Genomic DNA, 24,243 nt, shown 5'->3' on the forward strand with positions numbered 1-24,243 from the left:
GAACCTGTAGGGGAGGGTTCGGGTGTGCATCTATCCACGGTGGCGGCTCTGGTGCGGGACGTAGACCCCACTCCACCTCTGGCTCACCCCACTTTGGTGGCGCCTCTGGTGCGGGGACCCTAGTCGCCGACCCCGGACTGGGACCTTCTCTGCGGGGCCCGGACTGGGGACCCTCGTTGCAGGCCCCGGACTAGAGGCTTCTTGCCATGGATCATCACTGAAGGCTTCGTGCCATGGATCATCACTGGAGGCTTCTTGCCATGGATCATCACTGGAGGCTTCTTGCCATGGATCATCACTGGAGGCTTCTTGCCATGGATCATCACTGGAGGCTTCTTGCCATGGATCATCACCGGAGGCTTCTTGCCATGGATCATCACTGGAGGCTTTGTGCCATGGATCATCACTGGAGGCTTCTTGCCATGGATCACAACTGGAGGCTTCATTCTGGGCACAGGCACAGGACTAACCAGGCTGGGGAAACATACAGGAGGCATGGTGCGTGGGCCCAGTACAGGTGGCACCGGGCTGGTGACACGCACCTCAGGGCGAGTACAGGGAGGAGGCACAGGACGTACTGGACTGGGGACACGTACTCCAGGGCGAGTATGATGAGGAGACAAAGGACGTAAGCTGCATTTCTGTCTTGCTAGTACAGATTGGAATATGTTCTGGGATTCCTCTGATGGCATTGAGGAGTACACCACATCAGTCATTGGCTTCATGAAAAAGTGCATCGATGAAGTCGTCACCACAGTGACCGTACGTACATACCCCAACCAGAAGTCATGGATTACAGGCAACATCCCTACTGAGCTCAAGGCCTGAGTTGCCACTTTCAGGGATCAGGAGCTTATATGAAATCCTGCTACGCCCTCCGACAAACCATCAAACAGGCAAAGCATCAATACAGGACTTAGATCGAATCGTACTACAAAGGCTCTGATGCTCGTCGGATGTGGCAGGGCTTGAAAACCGCTACAGACTACGAAAGGGAATCACAGCCGAGAGCTGCCTCCCAGACTTGCTTCGAGGCAAATAACACTGAAACATGCATGAGAGCACCAGCTATTCTGGAAGACTGTGTGATCACGCTCTACACAGCCGATGTTAGTAAGACCTTTAAACAGGTCAACATTCACAAGGCCGCAGGGCCAGACGGAATACCAGGACGTGTACTGCGAGCATGCGCTGACCAACTGGCAAGTGTTTTCACTGTCATTTTCAACCTCTCCCTGTCTGAGTCTGTAATACCAACATATTTTAAGCAGACCACAATAGTCCCTGTGCAGGTAACCTGCCTAAATGACGACTGAACCGTAGCACTGACGTCTGTAGCCATAAAGTGCTTTGAAAGGCTGGTCATGGCTCACATCAACACCATTATTCCAGAAACCCTAGACCCACTCCAGTTTGCATACCGCCCTTACAGATTCATAGATGATGCAATCTGTATTTTACTCCACACCGCCCTTTTCCACCTGGACAAAAGGAACACCTATGTGAGAATGATATTCATTGACTACAGCTCAGTGTTCAACACCATAGTGGTCTCAAAACTCATCACTAAGCTAAGGACCCTGGGACTAAACACCTCCTTCTGCAACTGGATCCTGGACCTTCAAACAGGCCACCCCTAGGTAAGGGTAGGTAACAACACATCCACAACGCTGATTCTCAACATAGGGGCCCCCTCAGGGATGTGTGCTGAGTACCCTCCTGTACTCCCTGTTCACTCATGACTGCACGGCCAGGCATGACTCCAACACCATCATTAAGTTTGCAGATGACACAACAGTGGTAGGCCTGATCACAGACAACAACGAGACAGCCTATAGGGAGGAGGTCAGAGACCTGGCTGTGTGGTGCCAGGACAACAACCTCTCCCTCAATGTGACCAAGACAAAGGAGATGATTGTGGACTACAGGAAAAAGAGGACCGAGCACGCCCCCATTCTCATCGACAGGGCTGTACTGGAGCAGGTTGAGAGCTTCAAGTTTCTTGGTGTCCACATCACCAAAACACTAACATGGTCCAAGCACACCAAGACAGTCATGAAGAGGGCACGACAAAACCTATTCCCCCTCAGGAGACTGAAAAGATTTGGCATGGGTCCTCAGATCCTCAAAAGGTTCTACAGCTGCAACATCGAGAGCACTGGTTGCATCACTGCCTGGTATGGCAACTGCTCAGCCTCCGACCGCAAGGCGCTACAGATAGTAGTGCGAACGACCCAGTACATCACATAAAGAGTGAATGCACGCAAACATCAGTCTGAAGATGGAGAAATCAATCAGTGTTTTGATCGTTCTGATTATGACTACAGGTAAACAACACCTCAACATTTTTACTCCTTGCATGCTCATATTCAGATTATTACATTATGGTATTGGTATTAAAACAACTTTTGATGAAGTAAAGTCATTTAAATGTGTTTTTAAATCAGCTTTATTATGTATTTTTCCTCTGCAGTAATGGTATGTGGAGATGGTGTGACTTCTGACAAGGAGGAGTACACCCCCCTGAGGGATCATCAGTGTCTCTGAGATGTATATATGAAACAAGCAGCAGTAACATCTACCTTTACTGGTACCAAAAATACCCTAACCAGGCACCTTAGTGCCTACTGTATAAAGGTGCCAGAGCAAATAGAGTTGACCATATCTCTAGTCATCTGTATGAATCTACAACGTCCCAAACGTAAACTACACTCAAGATAAAACAAGTGACTCTGGCAGACACGGCTCTCTGCTACTGTTCCCTGAAGGACGCCCAGTGATACAGAGTTTCTGAGAGGATGTACAAAAAGTAATAGAGTGATAAATGACTTGTCAACAGAGGGTCTGTAGATGTGATTATTGTGGTAACACGTGCTGTTAGAGTAAGTAAAAACACATTTAGCATAGAGAAACGTATATTACTAAAAATAGAGAATGTTATAAAGATGGATAACAAAGCATTTGAAAATGCATTTTTAGTCCTATTATTCATTCACTTCAGAAGATCCTCTGAAAAAATGAGTTGTGTTTAGAGGAGGAGCTAATATGAGAATGAAAAGGAGACACTCAAAATGGCATGAAGGTCTTTCCTCAACTGTCAGTTAACATTGACAAAGTAGCCAAAACGTGTGGATCTGGAGATCTTCTCTGCTGAAGTGACAGACTCTGCTCTGTACTACTGTGCTCTGCAGCCCAGAGTGACAGGAAACCCATAAACACTGTACAAAAACATAAGACACTGCATATAGACATTTAATTATTTATGTCATATACAACACAACATTTCCTGTCTGGGTAAGGTACATCCCCTTTCTCTCTGCAGAAAACTATCCGCATCAAGCAATGCAGCAACAGAATCCAGAAACCAAGGCTGAGATCTAATCTGGTATTTCTATGTTCCACATGGAGAACTCTCTGATACTGGTTCTCATTCTAGCCTCAGGTAAACAATATGTAATATCATGTTTTATATAATGTGGGAATGTGTAATATGTTTTCTGTCCCTTTTACTTTGTTAATAATATATATTTACTGTTAATACATTTCCACCCCAATTTCTACAGCACATATCTTTTACACTTTGTTACAATTTCACTATTCTTTCTTTACAGGACAGATTGCTGGGGATCACATTAATCCTGTAAATAATGAAGTGATCAGTACAGAGGGAGAACTTGTGACTCTGAGCTGTTCATATGACACAAGCAGTGAATATCCTCTGCTTTACTGGTACCGACATTATTCTAACCAGGCTCCTCAGTTTCTGCTGTATAAAGGTGCCAGATCATGGAGCTCTGAAGAACATATCCCTGATAAGAGATATACATCCACAACATCCCGGACATCAACTGAACTGGTGATAACAAGCCTAACCCTGGCAGACACAGCTCTCTACTACTGTGCTCTTGACACAGTGATACAAAGTGTATAATACACTGTACAAAAACCTGCAGACCAAAATGCTTTGATGAAGTGGAAATCATAATTAACCATCAACCACATTTGATGTCATAATGGCAGAAGTTGAGATCAGAGAAATGTGGTCACACCTGTGCTGTGTTCAATCACCAGGCGGTCTAGTTTGTCTCTGTCTTCATATTCAATGCACTGTGAGAAATATGTATTCTTCACTCTTCAATCAGTAGTCTTCAATTTCACTTACCGTAGGCAGTTTTTTTTATATATTGGTTGGATAATCACTTTGGAATATTGTTATTTATTGATGGCCTTATTCACAATTCACACAGCTTGGTGGTGTAGTAGGAAAGTCAACCTGCAGGGTGCAACCTAACAAAGCACACACACTCCTGAATCAGAGGATGTCATACAGACAGACACCTCCCCATGGTCTACTACTTCATGTAATACAGAACATGAAGCATCAACAGTAGGACAGAGTGTGTCAAAGCTCTGTGATAGAGAGATCAGCATTGTTCTGCTCCTTACCTTTTCCACTTCATACTGACTGACTAGTCATGAGAAATTGGCTGATCCTGCATATTCTGGCTGCATGCTGTTTTGGAATAACATCACTCTGTTCATCTGTCTCTTTCTGCACATTTGTTAATTTAATTTGAAGTGATGTAATTTGTAATGATGTAATGGTCGTAGAAGGACAACCAACAACACTCACTTATCTGTTTGATACAACTTCTCAATCACCATATCTCTTCTGGTACAAACAACTAGCAAATATCAACTGCATGTTTATGCTGAGAAGAAATGTTCACATGCAGACAGTACTACTGAGTTCAAGGAGAGATTTGATGCCCATCTGAATGTCACAGCAAAATCATTCCCCTTGAAGATCCAGAGGTTACAGCTGTCTGACTCTGCTGTGTATGACTGTGCTCTGAGGCCCACTGTGACAACAGGATATACTGCCCCTTTACAAAAACGTGTGTTTGTGTGTGTGTAAAGTATTTTGTGTTGTGTGATGTTTTTTAAGGGGAGGTGTTACATAATTGAGGCGGAGGAAGAGAAATGCATGTTAGACTGTAGCTGGCAGTGAGAAACCAGGGGAGTCATTTTGTCATAATTATACTTGTGTTCACTCTTTTCACTGTGTCAAGTAACACTTACCAGCATGTTACTAGGATACATTTTAATATATGCACTAGTGGGTGAGTATGATACTATTCTTCGTATCTAATTACATATCCAATGTAATTACTGGAGCCTGGAGTAATATTACTGTGAAGGATCTTTTATACATTTTTAAGACACTTCATTGAATTAAGAGTTGAATTTTATGATCATTTCCAAATAAAAAATATTGTTTTCATAAATGTTTTACAGGTGGCTGTCAAGGGAAGGACATTACTCCAACAACAGATAAGGTGTTTGGGTTGGAGGGTGATATCATAAATCTGTCCTGTAACTACTCCTCTGCTAGTACTCTCCAGTGGTATCAACAGTACCCTGGATCACCTCCCATCTTCCTCCTCCTCACTACAGTCTCCTCAAACCCCTCTATAGTGAACGCTACTCCTCCATACCCACGACTGTCTGTTAAACTGAATAAGGAGAGAACCCGTGTGGATCTGGAGATCTCCTCTGCTGTTGTAACAGACTCTGCTCTGTACTACTGCGCCCTGGAGCCCACAGTGACAGGAAATCCTGAAACACTGTACAAAAATCTGACAGCTCATGATAAACACGTCTTGTGCATATTTTAGTGCAGAGGTGGGGCATCCTACTGTATGTTCAAGAAAATGTATTATCTTTTATTAAAAAACTGTGTTGGGACTTCACTCCAGCATTTAACCTCAGCAACAATGGCTCTCTACGGAGTTATTTTACTTTCTGCTCTGACAGGTTAGTAAATTAATGTATTACTGTCATTATTTTTACAACATATATTATTTCCTCATTTCAAATACATTTCTCTTGTAATTGATCTGTCACCTATTCATATTTGTCGATGGCAGTTTTCAGCAGACCTTCCAGACAAACCAACATGAAGTGTATGAAGAGGAGGGCAGTAATGTTCAGCTTTCCTGCTATTACACTCAGCATACAGTGTTTTGTGGTATAAACAGTATCCAGGAGCCCACAGTGACAGGAAACTGAGAAACACTGTACAACAACCATACAACACTCTGCACTATACTGCTGTGCTGTGACGTCCACAGTGACGCAAAATTTACTGACTCAGCAGTGAGCTGAATTTTATGGATTTACAAGCATCTGCTGTCGTCTGTTAGACAACAGTGCCATCAATCGGAGTCTCTAGTGAAAAAAATCAAATGTATATGAAACATCTTTGATTCTACATTGTCAGTAGGAGGAGCTAGAGTAAAAAAACTCAGGATTAGATTATGAATCCTCAAGATAAAACATGATACACCATGAAGAACATAGACAGTTGATGCTGCACTTTTCATCAGCAGCTGGTGCTTATTCTACACATCCTGTCATCTACAATGTTGTTCTGTTCACTATTACTCTTCTTTGACTTGAAAGGTAAGTAATTACATTTTCATTCAAAATGAGTGTGATTATGTTGAGAGGTATTTATTTTTCAAATCGAAGATCATGAAGCACTACATGAAGATACATGTTTTTACTTTGAATACTTCTTATCGTTACACTGCGTTTGGAATTCATTCAATCTTCCATGTGGGTTTAAGTTATGTGACAGATCTTCTTTGTGTGTCCTCCTCTTATAGACTGCCCTCCACAGTCATGAAGTCCAGTGACAAGGTTTTTCTATGTATAATAATGATACAATAGTTCCATACAGTGTTCAACATTCTACCCAACAAGGTGAAACCAAGACATTGCTTGTATTTTCAAGGGCAAGTTACTAGTGAGAGTCAATAGGTGTCAGTAGAGTCTCATAGGTTGCTTCTATTCCTTTCAGCTGGAGATATAAGGTTTTTCATGGGCTGTGTCTCAATGCACCGCATCAGCCTATGGCGCTCTTCTGCATCGGCAGGGGAAGATGGCCAAGCTGCAGCGGTGTTTGTCAGACCATGAGACATCGTGAAAATCGATCTTCTCACAAATATGTCTGTAGCATCCGAACGGTTTGGCCTAAAAAATGTATGTGACCACTCTACCGAAAGACGAGACTCTCACTGTCCATGTGCCAACTTCTGTTTGTGGCGTACCACTAATGTGGCCCCGCTGTGGAAAGGGTAGATTCTCACGAACACGATGGCGAATTTAAGGGGTTAAATATGTGTAAAAAAAACAATATATACATATATATATATTTCCTGAGCTTTCTTATATCTCAGAGTTAAAGGACAGACACTTCATTTTTTGCCATTTATGAACGTGTTAAATCCTTTTATGGGATTTTGGTAGTATAGGGCAAATTCTATATTTTATCAAATCATCTTGTTATATATTTTATACCTAAAGGTGTCCTAAAATTTCAAATCAAGTAGCTTAATGATCCATTCAGTATGTCCTGAGAAGAGATAGTTATGCAGAAGGGAGAAATGTTGATGAGTTTAAGAAGAGGTTTGATTCAAGGCTAAATTTCACTTCTAGCTCTGTCCCCTTGACAATCCAGAGGTCGCAGTTGTTTGACTCTGCTGTGTACAACTCTGCTCTGAGGCCCACTGTGACAACAAGATGTACAGCCCCCCTACAAAAACGAGTATATCCTTGGCACCGGTGTAGAAAAAATGCAAGACTTACATCTGTGGTGGGTGTGACGTGACAGCAGGGCTGTACACCTCACACAGTGACACACAGAAGGATATTTCAGAGGAGAGTGAATGAATGCAAACATTCGTCTGAAGATGGAGAAATCAATCAGTGTATTGATCATTCTGATTATCACTACAGGTAAACAACACCTCAACATTTGAACTCCTTGCATCCTTTATCACATTATTAAATTATGGTATTGGTAGTAAAACATCTTTGTTGATGTAAAGTCATTTAAATGTGAATAACTTAGTCGATTTCTAAAAAGTCTTTAAAAAAGCATGTTATCAATCAGCTTAATTATGCATTTTTCCTCTGCAGGAATGGTATGTGGAGATAGTGTGACTCCTGACAAGGAGGAGTACACCATCACTGAGGGATCATCAGTGACTCTGAGATGTACATATGAAACAATCAGTGATTATATTTCCCTTTACTGGTACAGGCATTATCCTAACCAGGCTCCTCAGTTTCTACTGTATAAAGGTGCCAGATTAAGGAGCAGGGAACACATCCCTGATAAGAGATATAAATCCACAACATCCCAGACATCAACTGAACTGGTCATAACAAGCCTAACCCTGGCAGACACAGCTCTCTACTACTGTGCTCTTGACACAGTGATACAAAGTGTATAATATACTGTACAAAAACCTGCAGACCAAAATGCTTTGATGAAGTGGAAACCATAATTAAACAGCAACCACATTTGGTGTCGCGATGGCAGAAGTTGACACCTGTGCTGTGTGCAATCACCAGGTGGTCTGGTGTTTCTCTATCGTCATATTCAATGCACTGTGAGAAATATGTATTCTTCACTCTTCAATCAGTAGTCTTCAATTTCACTTACCGTAGGCAGTTTTTTTAAAACATTTTGGCTGGATAATCACTTGGGAATACGATTAAATGCAACAATATGGCTTGGTGGTGTAGTATGAAAGTCAACCTGAAGGAGTAAATCTAACAAAGCACACACCACTGAATTAGAGGATGCCATACAGACAGGCACCTCCCCATGGTCTACTACTACTGCATGTAATACAGAACAACATGAAGCATCAACAGTAGGACAGAGGGTGTCAAAGCTCTGTGATAGATCAGCATTGTTCTGCTCCTATTCCACTTAAAACTGACTGACTAGTCATGAGAAATTGGCTGATCCTGAATGTTCTGGATGCATGCTGCTTTGGTATAACATCACTCTTTTAATCTGTCTCATTCTGTGCATTTGTTCATTTGAATTATATACATTATCATTACATGTTGTGAAGATATATTTATCTTTCTTTTCGGGGTGCAGAGCAGAAGAGAATGTAGCACAGTCAACAGAAGAGGTAATGGCCGTAGAAGGACACCCAACAACACTCACTTGTCTATTTGATACTTCTCAATCACCATATCTCTTCTGGTACAAACAAATAGCAAATTTGCAAGCCCATCTTTATGCTGAGAAGGGATACGTTTTCACCTGGGGAAACTGCTACTGAGTTCAAGGACAGATTTGATGACTGAATTTCACAGCAAATGTCACGCTGTAGATTGCGTTGTATGTTTCTATTTTTAGTTTGGTCAGGGTATGATGTGGGTGGGTAACCTATGTTGTAGGTCTAGTTTTTTTTATGTGTTTGGCCTGGTACGTTCTCAATCGGAGGCAGCTGTCTATCGTTCTCTGATTGAGAGCCATACTTAGGTAGCCTGTTTTCCCATTTTAAGTTGTGGGTGATTATTTTCTGGTTAGTGTTTGTTGCACCTGTCAGTACTGTTCGTTGGTCGTTTTGTTGTTTTTGTTCGTGTATTCATCTTGATTTAAAGTATTATGGATACGTACCATGCTGCACTTTGGTCCTCCTCTCCTTCTCCCGACGACAATCGTTACAGCAAAGTCAGTCCCCTTGACGATCCAGAGGTAGCAGCTGTCTGACTATGCTGAGTACTACTGTGCTCTGAAGTCCACTGTGAATAGTATTTACAGGCTCCTTAAAAAAACTATAGGTTTCACGTGTCCATAAAAACGTACAGAACCACTGAAAAATTGGGACCAAAGCACAATATGTATTTCAGATTACTTTAAGTACATTAGCAGTGTAACAGCTGTTTGAAGAAGAGGAACCAGGTGCAGCATGGTACGTGTTCATGATTTTTAATAACACTGAACACTAGAACAAAAAAATAAAGCGGAACACACAAAACAGTTCTGTATGGTGCAGACACACAAAACAGAAAATAACTACCCACAAAACACAGGTGTGAAAAGGCTACCTAAGTATGGTTCTCAATCAGAGACAACGATAGACAGCTGCCTCTGATTGAGAACCACAGCCGGCCAAACACACAGAAATAGAAAACATAGCACACAAAACATAGAATGCCCACCCCAACTCACGCCCTGACCAAACCAAAACAGAGACATAAAGAGGATCTCTAAGGTCATGGCGTGACAAGTAGACCTGAATTATAATACAATATGAGTACTTTTTCACCTAAAAAAAATATACGTTTATCATACTCACTTCATGGAACATTTATGTAATTTTCAATTGCTTTAAGCTACTTTCATTTCATGTGAGCTTTTCACTTTGACTAATGAACTGCAAAGAGTGCTTATATCTAATATTGACGAGGTAATATTGACTCATACATTTCTTTACAATCTTTCCACTCTTTGAACAGGCTCCTCCTTCATGTCTGTCAGTTGATGGTGATATACAGGCTGAGATTGACATGGAAGAGAGAGAGAGGATCTCTACCTATTACTGTAACTCACCAGTCACTCTCAGTGTGTTCTGCATAACCATGTTACTCTGTCTGATCATCTGGCTGGTTCTTGATGTATTCTGCTTCGGTATGATGGAACCTATTCTCTCATTTGTTTATATAATCATCTATCTAATTTTCATTTTTTTTATTTTTTATCTTTCATTATCACTCACTTTATCTTTTTTTGTCTTCCAGAGTGCACAGGAGACCATGTTCAACAGCAACCAGGAGGTGTAATTGCTGCCGAAGGAGGATTGGTAACACTGAGTTGTCAATATAACACCAATGCTAATAATGCATATCTAAATTGCTACGAACAAGATGCAAATGACTTCCCTAAACATATGCTGAGACTTCTCTTTTGGATCTGGAGACAATGCTGCAGGGTTCAACGCAAGTCTTTATGCCAAAACACAATCAGTTCCCTTGACGATTCAGAGGTTGCAACTGTCTGACTCTGCTGTGTACTACTGTGCTCTGAGGCCCACTGTGACAACAGGGTATACAGGACCCTTGCAAAACAGTGTGTGTGTGTGCACATGGGTGCGTGTGTAGAGTACTTGTTGCGTGCTGTTTTTTAAGCCAAGGGGAGGTGTTATTTAACTGAGGTAAAGGAAAGGTTTTGCCTTTTATAGCTGACTGTTGGAGATCTCCTCTGTTGAAGAGACAGACTACTGTGCCCTGAAGCCCACAATGAAACAAAACCCAGATACACTGTACAAAAATGTGAACTGAAAATACTGACATCCCCTAAGAGAAACATGTTCATTATTAGGTTACCTTCAATAGACAAGACATATACATGTAGGGTAGAAATGAATAGTGAATTAAGTGACAGAAACTAATTTGGGTATCTGAAAATGTTGCAGATTTAGACTGTAGATTATACCTATAAAGATGAAAACAAAAATATCTGTATTTTTTGTATATTCCAGTTTCAGCCATAATGTCAACCTACATTTATTTTGCTTTTAGTAGTTGCATCTAAGTACTCTATAATCTGTCAATTTATATTGGTGTTATGTTGAATCTAAACTAAGTGTTGATGCGTTCAAATATAAAATAAGAGGTTTTCATGTTAAGTCTCATGCTTGTTTTCTTCTCCTTCACATGTGATACTTTAGAGGATGATAATACTCCAACCAGTCCTGAGGAGTATTATTTAGAGGGTACCATAGTTAAGATCTCCTGTAACTAACTGTGGTACAGACAGTACTCTGGATCATTTCTCCAATTCCTTTACTTCGTAACAACTAACAATAATCCATATGAAGTGAGAGGTGATCTGCAAGACTTTCTACTGTCTGTTACACTGAACAAGGAGAGAACCTGCATGGATCTCCTCTGGTAAAGTGATGTACTCTGCTCTGTACTACTGTGTCCGAGGCCCACAGTGACAGGAAACCCAGAAACACTACAATAACCTGACTGTAATAAAGTCCTACTAGTAAACACCATGTAATAGGCAAGCATATTTATACAAATAATCATAGATCATGTTCATGATTATCCATCAATTAAGTCATATTTGTTCATCACAGATTATAATGATGATGTAATGTGGGTCCATTTACTGAATAGGAGGAGCTAAGTTGAGAGGTGGAGAGGTGATTCTCCTCTAACTGACTGGAACAGTGGGATGTCTTCAGTTCTGCCTCCTGATAACACACTGTTACACCCATCACCATGTTTCTCTACCCAGAGTTTCTCCTCTCTGCACTTGTTGGTGAGTATTAGTCTGACATTACATATTTTTAGTTTATTTAATGTAACTGTCAAGTGTCATTTGAAAATAGCACTTCCTAGAAGAAATGTAAATGACTGATTATAATTTCACTTGTTTTGAAGATGACACAGAGCATTTAATAATGCCCTATGAACTGAAAATGTTTATCTAAACTTAACTTTATTACATGTGGCAGTTATGAAAATTACATAAACCCAACTTCAGAGAGAGAACATAGCGTGGAGGGAAGCAGTGTTAATCTGTCTTGCAACTACTCTGACTCAGTAGACTATCTTCAATGGTATCGTCAATATCCCAGATCAGCACCGCAATTCCTGCTCTAAACTACAGTCTCCTCAAAGCCCTCTGTATTTAGAGCTGAACCTGATGACCCTCGACTGTCTGTTAATCTGAATAAAGAGAGAACCAGCGTGGATCTGGAGATCTCCTCTGCTGAAGTGACAGACTCTGCTCTGTGCAGGGGGGTGCGTCCTACCGTAGTTTCAAGAAAATCAGTTATCCTGTAAAAAACTGTGTTGGACTTCACTCCAGCATATAACTTCAGCTACAATATAATGGTTCTCTACTGAGTTATTTTACTTTCTGTTCTGTAAATTACGGTATTCCTGTCCTTCTTTTATCTTAATGTTTTGGCTATTGTATAGTTTATCAGTATTTTGGTATTTTAACTACTTTCTTCATAATGACATATAACATGAATGGAGTACCACTGTATCAAATATCCTAGTTTCATAAGTTAAAAGTTTTCCCAAACTTCATTTAAAAAAATAATAAGTAACAAAATGTATAAGTAATAAATGTAACAAAATAACAAAGTTAAATGAAATAAAATACAAAACACAGCAACAATTGCACTGTATTGATTTTAAACTTTTTTTCTTCATAATGTAGCACGAATGAAGTAGCATTGTTAAAAATGAATGAATGCATCAATCCTACGATTAAGGTAAGGATTGCATGGCACACAGATAAAGAAATGTGGTTGTTCACCAACCCGTTTTTGGCAGTAGGTGGCGTTACAACATTGTATCCAATCATTAATAGTGAAAGATAGCTAAAGAGAGAGATATTCAACTCTGCCTGTTTTGTGTTAGAAACTTTTGTTTACTGTATCTATCTCCATGTTGCTGCTTTCATAATTTCTCCTCCTCTCAGTCCTTATTGGTGAGTGATGTATTTTTGGGTCCGTGATGTATTCACAAGCATTTCGCTACACTCGCATTATCATCTGCTAACCATGTGTATGTGACCAATAAAATTTGATTTGATTCAATTTCATCATTTTAATTTAACTCCAGCATATATTTGATTGTTGTCAAAAAAGCTAGCAAAACAGCAGCATGTTTTTCCTTTCTTGACAAGTAGCAGATCTGAAGATGACAAACCCACTAGGCCTATGGTGGGTGGTGTGGAGGGTGATACCATCACACTATCCTGCAGATACACTGGCTCTGTAGACAATCTACAGTGGTATAGTTAGTATCCCAGGTCTAAACCAGAGCTCCTGATTCTCATCACAAAATCATGATATGTCCAGAAATTTGTCCCTCCTCACATGTCAGCTCAGGTTCAAACTGACTGCATGGATCTGGAGATCTCCTCTGCTGAGGTAACAGGCTCTGCTCTGTTCTACTGTGCAATAGAGCCATAGACCCCACAGTGACAGAAAACACTTCCTCCTACAAAAATCTGACAGCCTGACACAAATTTACAGATGGTATATATAGTATAGCATGGTATAGTATTGTGGATCTATTGAAAAAACAAACAAAGATAACAGCAAAAATATGACATTTTCAGATAGGATTTAAGTCTAAAATAATCTAAGGAGGAGGCCAATAGGAACTGAAAACCCTTAATCACAAACCACAGAAGAAGAGTTACATATCTAGTTATCAGAGGAGGGGCCTCATAGTCAAACACTGGTATAGGCTGGGTATACCTGCAACCATGAGGATGTCTCTGTAGAGGATCAACTCAGCTTTCTCACTGTCGTATCTCTCAGTTAGTTTATCTAGTCTGTGTCAGGATGTCACTCATATTACTGTTGCTCCTGTCAGCATTTATAGGTGAGTGCTGAATACTCAGTTTAAACCAAATAACATTTTGAATACAGTGACATTGCTTTTTTTCAGTGAATGATTGCATTATAAACTAAGTGGTATTTTATTGGAAAGTTTAAATTCTTTCTCTTGTCATACTTTATGGGCACCTAATCCACATATTTTTTCTCTTTAGAAAATAACATTAACACAATGACAATACTTATGTTGTTGCAGGTGATAGTATGGAGCAGGAAACAATAACTCCAGTGAAGCCTGAAGTCAATGCTCTCCAAGGAACAGACATCACTCTCTCCTGCAACTACAAGGGCAACATTTTCAATTTGCAATGGTACCGTCAATACCCCAGATCCAGACCAGAATGTCTTCTATGGATCCTACCAACCAATAAGTATGCACAGAATACATCCATTACGACTCCACGACACACTGGTAGACTGAATGAAGAGAAGACCCGTGTTGACTTGATGATCTCCTCTGTTGAATTGGAAGACTCTGCTCTGTACCACTGCGCCTTGCAGCCCACAGTGACAGGAAACTCAGACTCACTGTACAAAAACCTGTCAAGACCCTTGGGGGTGAACAGTGCATTGTGTTCTGATCAATCAGTTACTATTTAGAGTACATTAATACATAAATAGTTTTCCTGAATATCCACATTAATTGAAAAAGTAGTAAGAAAGCACATTTAACTTAAATATTACTGAGGAAATAATACTTTACATTTTCTTCCTGTTCTGATATAACATGATCAAAGATCCTAGTCTGAATAAATACGGAATAAAGAACATTTGTGGTGTTGTTTTGCTTCCTTTTAGCAGGGGATCCCAAACATTTTTAATCGGCGACCCCATTCCAGCATTGTTGAACATCACGTGATGTTTATTCATGTGATATTTGAATGGGCTAAAAAAACATAATAAAAAAAACTTTAGCTGACATGGGCTTGTTGATCTGTTCATTGCTGACAAGTTATAAATAGCTCTCTAAGGTATGCAATGAATAACATGACAAGAGGAACTGATAGTGTCCGAACGGTTTTGCCTAAAATATGTATGTGACCACTCTATGGAAAGATGAGACTCTCACTGTCGATGTGCCAACTTCTGTTTGTAGCGTACCATTTGGGCTATCAAAACATCTTGTTATTTTTGTATACCTAAAGTGGTTAAAAAAATCCAAATCAGATAGCTTAATGATCCATGGTATGACCCAAAGTTAAATGATGCACTCGGCATGCCTTTGCACATTTCGGTGTGGTATCATTTCCCCCAACATTTCCACTAAACAATTGAATATACAATAAGCTCCTCCCATACTGCAGAGCCCCAGAATTATGAGACTTCTCAGCTACAGTGGATGGAACATAAAGTCTATAACAGTCTATTCTTCCTCTATCTTTATATCACAATGCACATTGGCTTAGGAATACTTTACTTATCCTGGCTACATGCTATTTTGGTACAGTATACTGCTTCTCCTTCCTATTCTCTTTGTCAGAATTTTAGCTAATAAGTTATTACATATGATTGATTATTAAACAAAATTATTATAACTTTTTCAGAGTGCAGATGTGATGAGGCTGTTGACCAGCAGAGTGGATATGTTACTGCCCTTATCGGAGGACTAGTAACACCCAGCTGTAACTACACTACCAGTAGTCCATCTCCTGATCTCTTCTGGTACATCCAGTTAATGTCTGCAAAACACCAGAGTTTACTCTGGAACATGATAAAAAGGCCAAACTTGTGTATCTGGAGATCTCCTCTGCTGAAGTGACAGACTCTGCTTTGTACTACTTTGCACTTAGGACCGACCCACAGTGACAGGAAACTTAGACACACCGTACAAAGATATTTAACATCTGATTAAGGTGAGAAAGTTATCAACAGGCACATTAATGAATATGTCCAAAACACAAAACCCCTCTAGTCATAGCCCTAACCTTAACCCTAGCTTTCTGTACACACCCCGGATCAACCCTAACCCTGGCCATAACCCTAAACCTGGCTTCATTTCCAGATCAACTGTCATTGTCTTCATAATGCATTTATAACATTAATGGAGTGTATTTGTAGCATCACTTCTACAATGTAAGGATTGAAAGGGACACACTCCAACACATTTGGTTGTCTACCACCCCCAGGGTTGTGGAGTAACTGATTACAAAAAACTGTAACTGGAATAAGTTACATTACCAGCAAAAATATTGTAACCAGATTAGATTAAGAAAGAAAATACATGACGACACATTTCTGTTTTCTTAATGACATTCAATTCAGCATTGAAAAATGGCACAAGTTTAAGTTTGTTCTGCCTGAGTGAGTCCGAACACAAGTCAGAATCAGAGACCACTATGATGACACACCAAATGCACTTGATGGGGCCCATTGTTGTCTTATTCACGTAGAAATGTGAGTTATAGATCTGTCATTCTCATTCAAAGCAGGTCTAAGAAGTTGTAATTCTTTTCTATGTACGCTATTTCTATTCTCCCCGTTCGTTTTTTGCGTATTTTACTTTCGGTTTTGTACACCAGCCTCAAACTCCTGAAAATACAATATTTTTGGTTATATAAAATATATTTCACAGTGATTTAGATGGTACTCTACACAATGATTGCTTGTTTTGTCACATAAACTGAAATTCGGCAAACTATTCAAATTTTAACAACCAGGAAATGGCAGAAAGATTTCTACATATTGCATATTTAAGGGGAAATAGAGTGCCGTGAAAAAGTATTTGCCGCTGCTAAAATGTTCTCTACTTTTGCAAAAAAAAAACATTTATAGTGAATGTTATCTTCTTATGGCTGCAGGGCAGTATTGAGTAGCTTGGATGAAAGGTGCACAGAGGTGCCCATATTCAATGGCCTGCTCCTCAGTCATGCTAATATTTGCATATTATTAATAGTATTGGATAGAAAACACTCTGAAGTTTCTAAAACTGTTTGAATTATGTCTGTGAGTATAACAGAACTCATATAGCAGGCAAAAACCTGAGAAATTCCACTTTCTGTTTTTTTCCTGGAGGTGTCAGATTTTCAACCAAGCTCTCATTGAAATTATAGCGAGATATGGAGGAGTTTTCACTTCCCACGCCTTCCACTAGATGTCAACAGTAAATAGAACTTTGTCTGATGACTCTAATGTGAAGGGGAGTTGAATGAGACAGGAAATAGTCACCACTGCCATGAGTGGACCATGCTTTCACCAGGCGCGTTTACAAGGGAAGGACTTGCGTTCCACCGGTCATCTGAAGTAATTCTAATTCTCCGGTTGGAACGTTATTCAAGATACATGTAAACAACATTCCAAAGATTGATTCAGTACATCGTTTGACATGTTTCTACTGACTGTTACGGAACTTTTGGACATTTCGTCATGTTATAGAGGACGCGCTTTGTGACTTTGGAATTGTTCACCAAACGCGCTAACCAAAGTAGCTAATTGTACATAGATAACGGACATTTTCGAACAAATCAATAATTTATTGTGGAACTGGGATTTCTAGGACTGCATTCTGATGAAGTTCATCAAAGGTAAGGAAACATTGATCATGTATTTTCTGGTTTCTGTTGACTCTAACATAGAGGCTAATTTGGCTACTGTTCTGAGCGCCATCTCAGATTATTGCATGGGTTGCTTTTTCCATAAACTTTTTTTGAAATCTGACACAGCGGTTGCATTATGGAGAGGTATATCTATAATTCCATGTGTATAACTTGTATTATCATCTACATTTATGATGAGTATTTCTGTTGAAACGTTGTGGCTATGCAAAATCACTTGATGTTTTTGCATTTAGTGAATCTAATATGCCAATGTAAACTCAGATTGTTTTATATAAATATGAACTTTATCAAACAAAACATGCATGTATTGTGTAACATGAAATCCCAAGAGTGTCATCTGATGAAGATAATTCAAGGTTAGTGATTAATTTGATCTCTATTTCCGCTTTTTGTGAATGCTATATTTTGCTGGAAACTGGCTGTGCTTATTGTGGTTTGGTGGAGACCTAACATAATCGTTGGTAGTGCTTTTGCTGAAAAGCATATTTGAAATCGGACACTTTGGTGGGATTAACAACGAGAATAGCTTTAAAATGGTATGAGACACATGTATGTTTTAGGAATTGTAATTATGAGATTTCTGTGGTTTGAAGTTGGCGCCCTCTATTTTCACTGGTAGTTGTCATATCGATCCCGGTAGTGGGATTGCAGCCATATGAAGTTATGAGATCTTCAACCAAAACCTGAAATTAGATTAAGAGAACTTCAGTGAACAAATAACACAACAACAAAATACTTGTTTCATTTATTTTCATAAACAAATTCATGAAATACCCAATGCGCCAGTGTGAAAAAGTAATTTCCCCCTTACACTCAATAACTAGTTGTGCCACATTTAGCTGAAATGACCCCAGCTTCCTGTAGTTGTTGATCAGTCTCTCACGTCGCTGTGGAGGAATTTAGGGTCACTCTTCCATGCATAACTGCTTTAACCCAGCAACATTTGTGGGTTTTCAAGCATGAACTGCTCGTTTCAATTCCTGCCACAAAATCTCAATTGGCATTAGGTCTGGACTTTGACATTCCAAAACTTCAAAAGTGTTGCATTTTTTTGCTATTTTCTTGTAGACTTGATTATATGTTCTGAAACATTGTCTTGCTGCATGACCCAGCTGTGCATCAACTACAGCTCACAGACAGATGGTCTGACATTCTCCTGTAGAATGATCTGATACAGAGCAGAATTCATGGTTCCTTCTATTGAGGCAAGTCGTCCAGGTCCTGAGGCAGCAAAGCATCCCCAAACCATCACACTACCCCCACCATGCTTGACCATTGGGTATAATTTTCTTCGTCTGGAATGTTTGCTTTCCACCAGGTATTTGTTGACAATTTCACCAGACATTTGTTTTGTTGTTTTGATTCCTTAGAGGATTAATGTCTCTAGGGTAGGGGGCAGCATTTGGAATTTTGGATGAAAAGCGTGCCCAAATTAACTGCCTTCTACTCAGGCCCAGAAGATAGGATATGTACATAATTAGTAGATGTGGATAGAAAACACTCCAAAGTTTCCAAAACTGTTAAAATAGTGTCTGTGAGTATAACAGAACTGATTTGGCAGGTGAAAAGCTGAGAAAAATCCATTCAGGAAGTAGGATTTTTTGTTGTTGCAGTTTTCAATTCAATGCCATTACAGTATCCATTGACTTAGGACTCAAATTGCAGTTTCCAAGCCTTCCACTAGATGTCACCAGTCTTTAGAAATTGTTTCAGGCTTGTATTCTGAAAAATGAGGGAGTAAGAGCAGTCTGAATGAGTGGATCCTGCCGTGTCACAGAGCTTTTCATGCGCACGACTGAGAGAGTGCCTTTCTTGTTTGCCTTTTATATTGACTACGTTATTATCCGGTTGAAATATGATTAATTATTTAGGCTAAAAACAACCTGAGGATTGAATATAAAGATCTTTTGACATGTTTCTATGAACTTCATGGATACAATTAGGATTTTTTTGTCTGGCTGTTGTGACTGCGTTTGAGCCTGTGGATTACTGAAGAAAACGCGTGAACAAAACAGAGGTTTTTGGATATAAAGAGAGACTTTATCAAACAAAAGGAACATTTATTGAATAAATGAATGTCTCCTGAGTGCAACCATATGAAGATCATCAAAGGTAAAATGATTAATTTAATCTCTTTTTCTGACAGGTTTAACTCTTCTACTTGGCTGGTTACTGTTTGTAATGATTTGTCTGCTGGGCTATGTTCTCAAATAATCGTAAAGTATGCTTTCACCGTAAAGCATTTTTGAAATCTGACACCGTGGTTGGATTCACAAGAAGTTAATCTTTAAACCTATGTAAAATAGTAGTATATTTTCTGAATTTTTATAATGAGTATTTCTGTATTTGAATTTGGCTCTGCAATCTCACTGGATGTTGGCCAGGTGGGACGCTAGCATCCCACATACCCTAGAGAGGTTAAGGACAGTACTTGTCTTATTCTTCTCCATTGGTTTTTGTGAAGATGTTGGAGGAAATTATAGTTGAAATGATTAATAATGTATACATTTCAATTAGAACCATTTATTCTAATACTATTATGTTATGGTGTGAAATGTATGGGTTCTTGGTTAAGCTGTTACTGAAAATGTAAGGAAAACAAATTAATTGTCTGTACTTTGAGGGAAGTTTAAGGGAGAGGGATGACGTATCTTTTCCGACAGATAAGAATGGTCCTTGATGTACCATTTGTGGAGGAGAAGATATCTTTTAGACAGATTGGAATGTCTGGTTTATGAGGGGAGTAGAAGACATCTCCGGACCTGAAAACACTGGGCTATTGTGGGAATCGGAGAGAGTGTGGGAAACTGATGATGTCATTTTCAGTTTATAACCTGTGGAAATATGTGTATGTGGTTAGTACTCTCTTGAATTAAACGCTGTTACCTGACTTTTAAGACCGGGACTCTGTCCATTTCTTATAAAAATATTGGGTCTTACAATCCCTTTAGAATGCATTGACAGAGTAATAATTCTGATTGGAAAATAATAAAGAGGAATTTAGAATTCCACTAACAGAATAGCATACATTTTGAGGCAATACCAATAGAGGGCAGTCATTCATTATGTTTTCACCAATTCTTGTCACAATTGCATATTCTGTTTGTGCTACTTTTATTAACAATTTACATTTATTTTATAAATGTATGCGGTTTTCCAAATGCATGCAGTTTGCTGTTTCAGTGTCTTAAGATACTTTTGTCAAATGTTATTATGGAATACTGACATGTAATTTCAACCATTTCATAAGTGTCAAATGCATTTATTGACAATGACATGAAGTTGATGCAATGAGTCAATATTTGCAGTGTTGACCCTTCTTTTTCAAGACCTCTGCAATCTGGCCTGGCATGCTGTCAATTAACTTCTGGGCCACATCCTGACTGATGGCAGCCCATTCTTGCATAATTAATGCTTGGAGTTTGTCAGAATTTGTGGGGTTTTGTTTGTCCACCCGCCTCCTGAGGATTGACCACAAGTTCTCAGTGGGATTAAGGTCTGGGGAGTTTCCTGGCCATGGATCCAAAATATTGATGTTTTGTTCCCTGAGCCACTTAGTTATCACTTTTGCCTTATGGCAAGGTGCTCTATCATGCTGGAAAAGGCATTGTTTGTCACCAAACTGTTCCTGGATTGTTGGGAGAAGTTGCTCTCAGAGGATGTGTTGGTACCATTCTTTATTCATGGCTGTGTTCTTAGGCAAAATTGGGAGTGAGCCCACTCCCTTGGCTTTACTGTTGGTATGAGACAGGACTGATGGTAGCGCTAACCTTGTCTTCTCCGGACAAGCTTATTTCCAGATGCCCCAAAATATCAGAAAGGGTATTCATCAGAGAAAATGACTTTTCCCCAGTCCTCAGCAGTACAATCCCTGTACCTTTTGCAGAATATCAGTCTGTCCCTGATGTTTTTTACTGGAGAGAATGGCTTCTTTGCTGCCCTTCTTCACACCAGGTCATACTCCATCAGTCCTCGACTCACTGTGCATGCAGATGCACTCACACCTACTCCTCCATACCCACGACTGTCCTCTTGCGACGAGCAAACCCGTATCCGGGAGCGTAATCATAGCCTCAAATGCATTAGCATAACGCAGCGGACATAAATACCCCTAGAAACTTTTCCTATTCATGAAAATCGCAAATGAAATGAAATAAATATATTCAAACACAAGCTTAGCCTTTTGTTAACAACACTGTCATCTCAGATTTTCGAAATATGCGTTACAGCCAACGCTAGACAAGCATTTGTGTAAGTTTATCATGGCATAATGCTATGCTAGCTCTGCTGGCAGCAGGCAACATTTTTGCGAAAATAAGAAAATAAACCAAATGAAATCATTTACCTTTGAAGAACTTCGGATGCTTTCACTCAGGAGACTCCAAGTTAGATAGCAAATGTTCCTTTCTTCCAAAAATATTATTTTTGTAGGCGAAATAGCTCCCGTTTCTTCATCATGATTGGCTGAGAAATTGACCGGAAAATGCTGCAACTATAACGCCAAACTTTTTTCTAAATTTGCTCCATAATACCGACAGAAACACGGTAAACGTTGTTTAAGATCCATCCTCAAGGTGTTTTTAACATATATATTCGATAATATATCCGTCGAGGCAATTGGTTTCTCATAAGAAGCGATTGGAAAAATGGCTACCTCAGTATTTTACGCGTGATTTTCTGCGGGAGACACCATGTGACCACATGCTATATATGGTCCCTTACAGCCATTCTTCAATGGAAATGCCTAAAAAGACATCACAATGCTGTTAGACACCTTGGGGAATACGTGGAAAATGTAAGCTCATTCGTAGCTCATTCACAGCCATATAAGGAGTCATTGGCATGAGGCGGTTTCAAAAATGCGGCACTTCCTGGTTGGATTTTTATCTGGGTTTCGCCTGTAACATCAGTTCTGTGTCACTCACAGACAATATCTTTGCAGTTTTGGAAACGTCAGTGTTTTCTTTCCAAATCTGTTAATTATATTCATAGTCGAGCAAGTTTTCGTGACAAAATATCTTGTTTAAAACGGGAATGTTTTTCATCCAAAAATGTTAATAGCGCCCCCTAATGCATAACTGGTTAAACTGAAGAAGGATAGACCCTGTGTGGATCTGGAGATCTCCTCTGCTGATGTAAAATACTCTGCTCTGTACTCTTGCGCCTTGCAGTCCACAGTGACAGGACACCCAGAATCATTGTACAAAAACCTGACAGTTCATGATATACTCCTGTTGTGCATGTTTTAGGGCAATGGTGTGTCTTACTACTGTAAGTAATAAAAAAGGCTACACAATCATTTTACTTTGTGTACCGACAGCTTAGTAAATTACTGTATTCCTGTCATCCACTTAAGGATACGCCCCTTTTTTTCCCAAATATTTGCCTAACCCAAATCTAACTGCCTGTAGCTCTGGAACTGAAGCAAGGATATGCATATTATTGGCACCATTTGAAAGGAAACACTTTGAAGTTTGTGGAAATGTGAAAGTAATGTAGGAGAATATAACACAATAGATCTGGTAAAAAATAATACTAAGAAAAAACCAAACGTTCTTTTGTATTTTTTTGTATCATCATCTTTGAAACTCTTGAGAAAGGTCATAATGTATTATTCCAGTGCAATTTCAATTTTGGCCACTAGATGGTAGCAGTGTAAGTGCAACGTTTTAGACTGGTCCAATAAACTATTGCATTTTTGTTCATAATTTGGTATCAAGTCTGCCCAAATGTGCCTAATTTGTTTATTAATAACTTTCCATGTACAAAGTTGTGCAGTCTCCTCAAACAACAGCATGGTATTCTTTCACTGTAATAGTTACTGTAAATTGGACAGTGCCGTTAGATTAATAAGAATGTAAACTTTCTGCCAATATCAGATATATCTATGTCCTGGGAAATGTTCTTGTTACTTACAACCTCATGCTAATCGCATTAGCCTACGTTAGCTCAACCGTCCCGGGGGAAGGGACACCGATTCCAAAGGTTTACATTTTTTAGGCTAATGTATTTTTTTTTAATCAGTATTATTGAATTTTAGAGTAAATACTAAGATCTTTCCTGATTTCAAAAACATCATTTCAAATAGACCATCCAGACAAACCGACATGAAGTGTATGGAGAGGTGGGTAATTATGTTAAACTTTCCTGCAACTACTCCTCAGCATATAAAGAGTAAGCAGGATCAGTTCCCCAATTCCTCATATTCACCCTCCATGCCTCTAGGACTGTAGTGAGAGCTAATTCTCTGAACTCTCACAAAGAGAAGACCCGTGTGAATCTGGAGATCTCCTCTGTTGAAATGAGAGACTGCTCTGTATGACTGTGCTGTAGAACCACAATGACAGGAAACTGAGAAACACTGTACAAATAACATACAACTCTCTGCACTATACTGCTGTGCTGTGACATCCACAGTGACTTATTGACTTAGCAGT

At 39.5% G+C, this 24,243-nt stretch overlaps 2 long non-coding RNA genes and 1 gene segment (V, D, J or C); all 3 read left to right on the forward strand.

The window, feature by feature from the left end:
* Positions 1-3,075: 3,075 nt before the first annotated feature.
* Positions 3,076-3,812, forward strand: LOC149982059 (uncharacterized). Its single transcript, XR_016482544.1, has 3 exons — positions 3,076-3,220; positions 3,323-3,442; positions 3,612-3,812. It is a non-coding gene; the product is annotated as an uncharacterized LOC149982059 (long non-coding RNA).
* Positions 3,813-4,928: 1,116 nt separating this feature from the next.
* Positions 4,929-5,617, forward strand: LOC149982060 (uncharacterized). Of its 2 annotated transcripts, none has more exons than XR_016482538.1 (3): positions 4,929-5,123; positions 5,299-5,339; positions 5,458-5,617. It is a non-coding gene; the product is annotated as an uncharacterized LOC149982060 (long non-coding RNA). The 2 variants fall into 2 exon arrangements; XR_016482537.1 differs by having other exon boundaries at positions 5,479-5,617.
* Positions 5,618-8,565: 2,948 nt separating this feature from the next.
* On the forward strand, positions 8,566-24,128 carry LOC149982061 (T cell receptor alpha variable 3-like). The segment is given in 3 exon segments: positions 8,566-9,147; positions 10,796-10,922; positions 24,032-24,128. Coding segments are annotated over 3 exon segments (528 nt in total).
* Positions 24,129-24,243: the final 115 nt, after the last annotated feature.

The sequence above is a fragment of the Oncorhynchus mykiss genome, chromosome 8 (assembly GCF_057628025.1).
Source record: "Oncorhynchus mykiss isolate SJ-2025 chromosome 8, ASM5762802v1, whole genome shotgun sequence".
Classification (NCBI taxonomy): domain Eukaryota; kingdom Metazoa; phylum Chordata; class Actinopteri; order Salmoniformes; family Salmonidae; genus Oncorhynchus; species Oncorhynchus mykiss.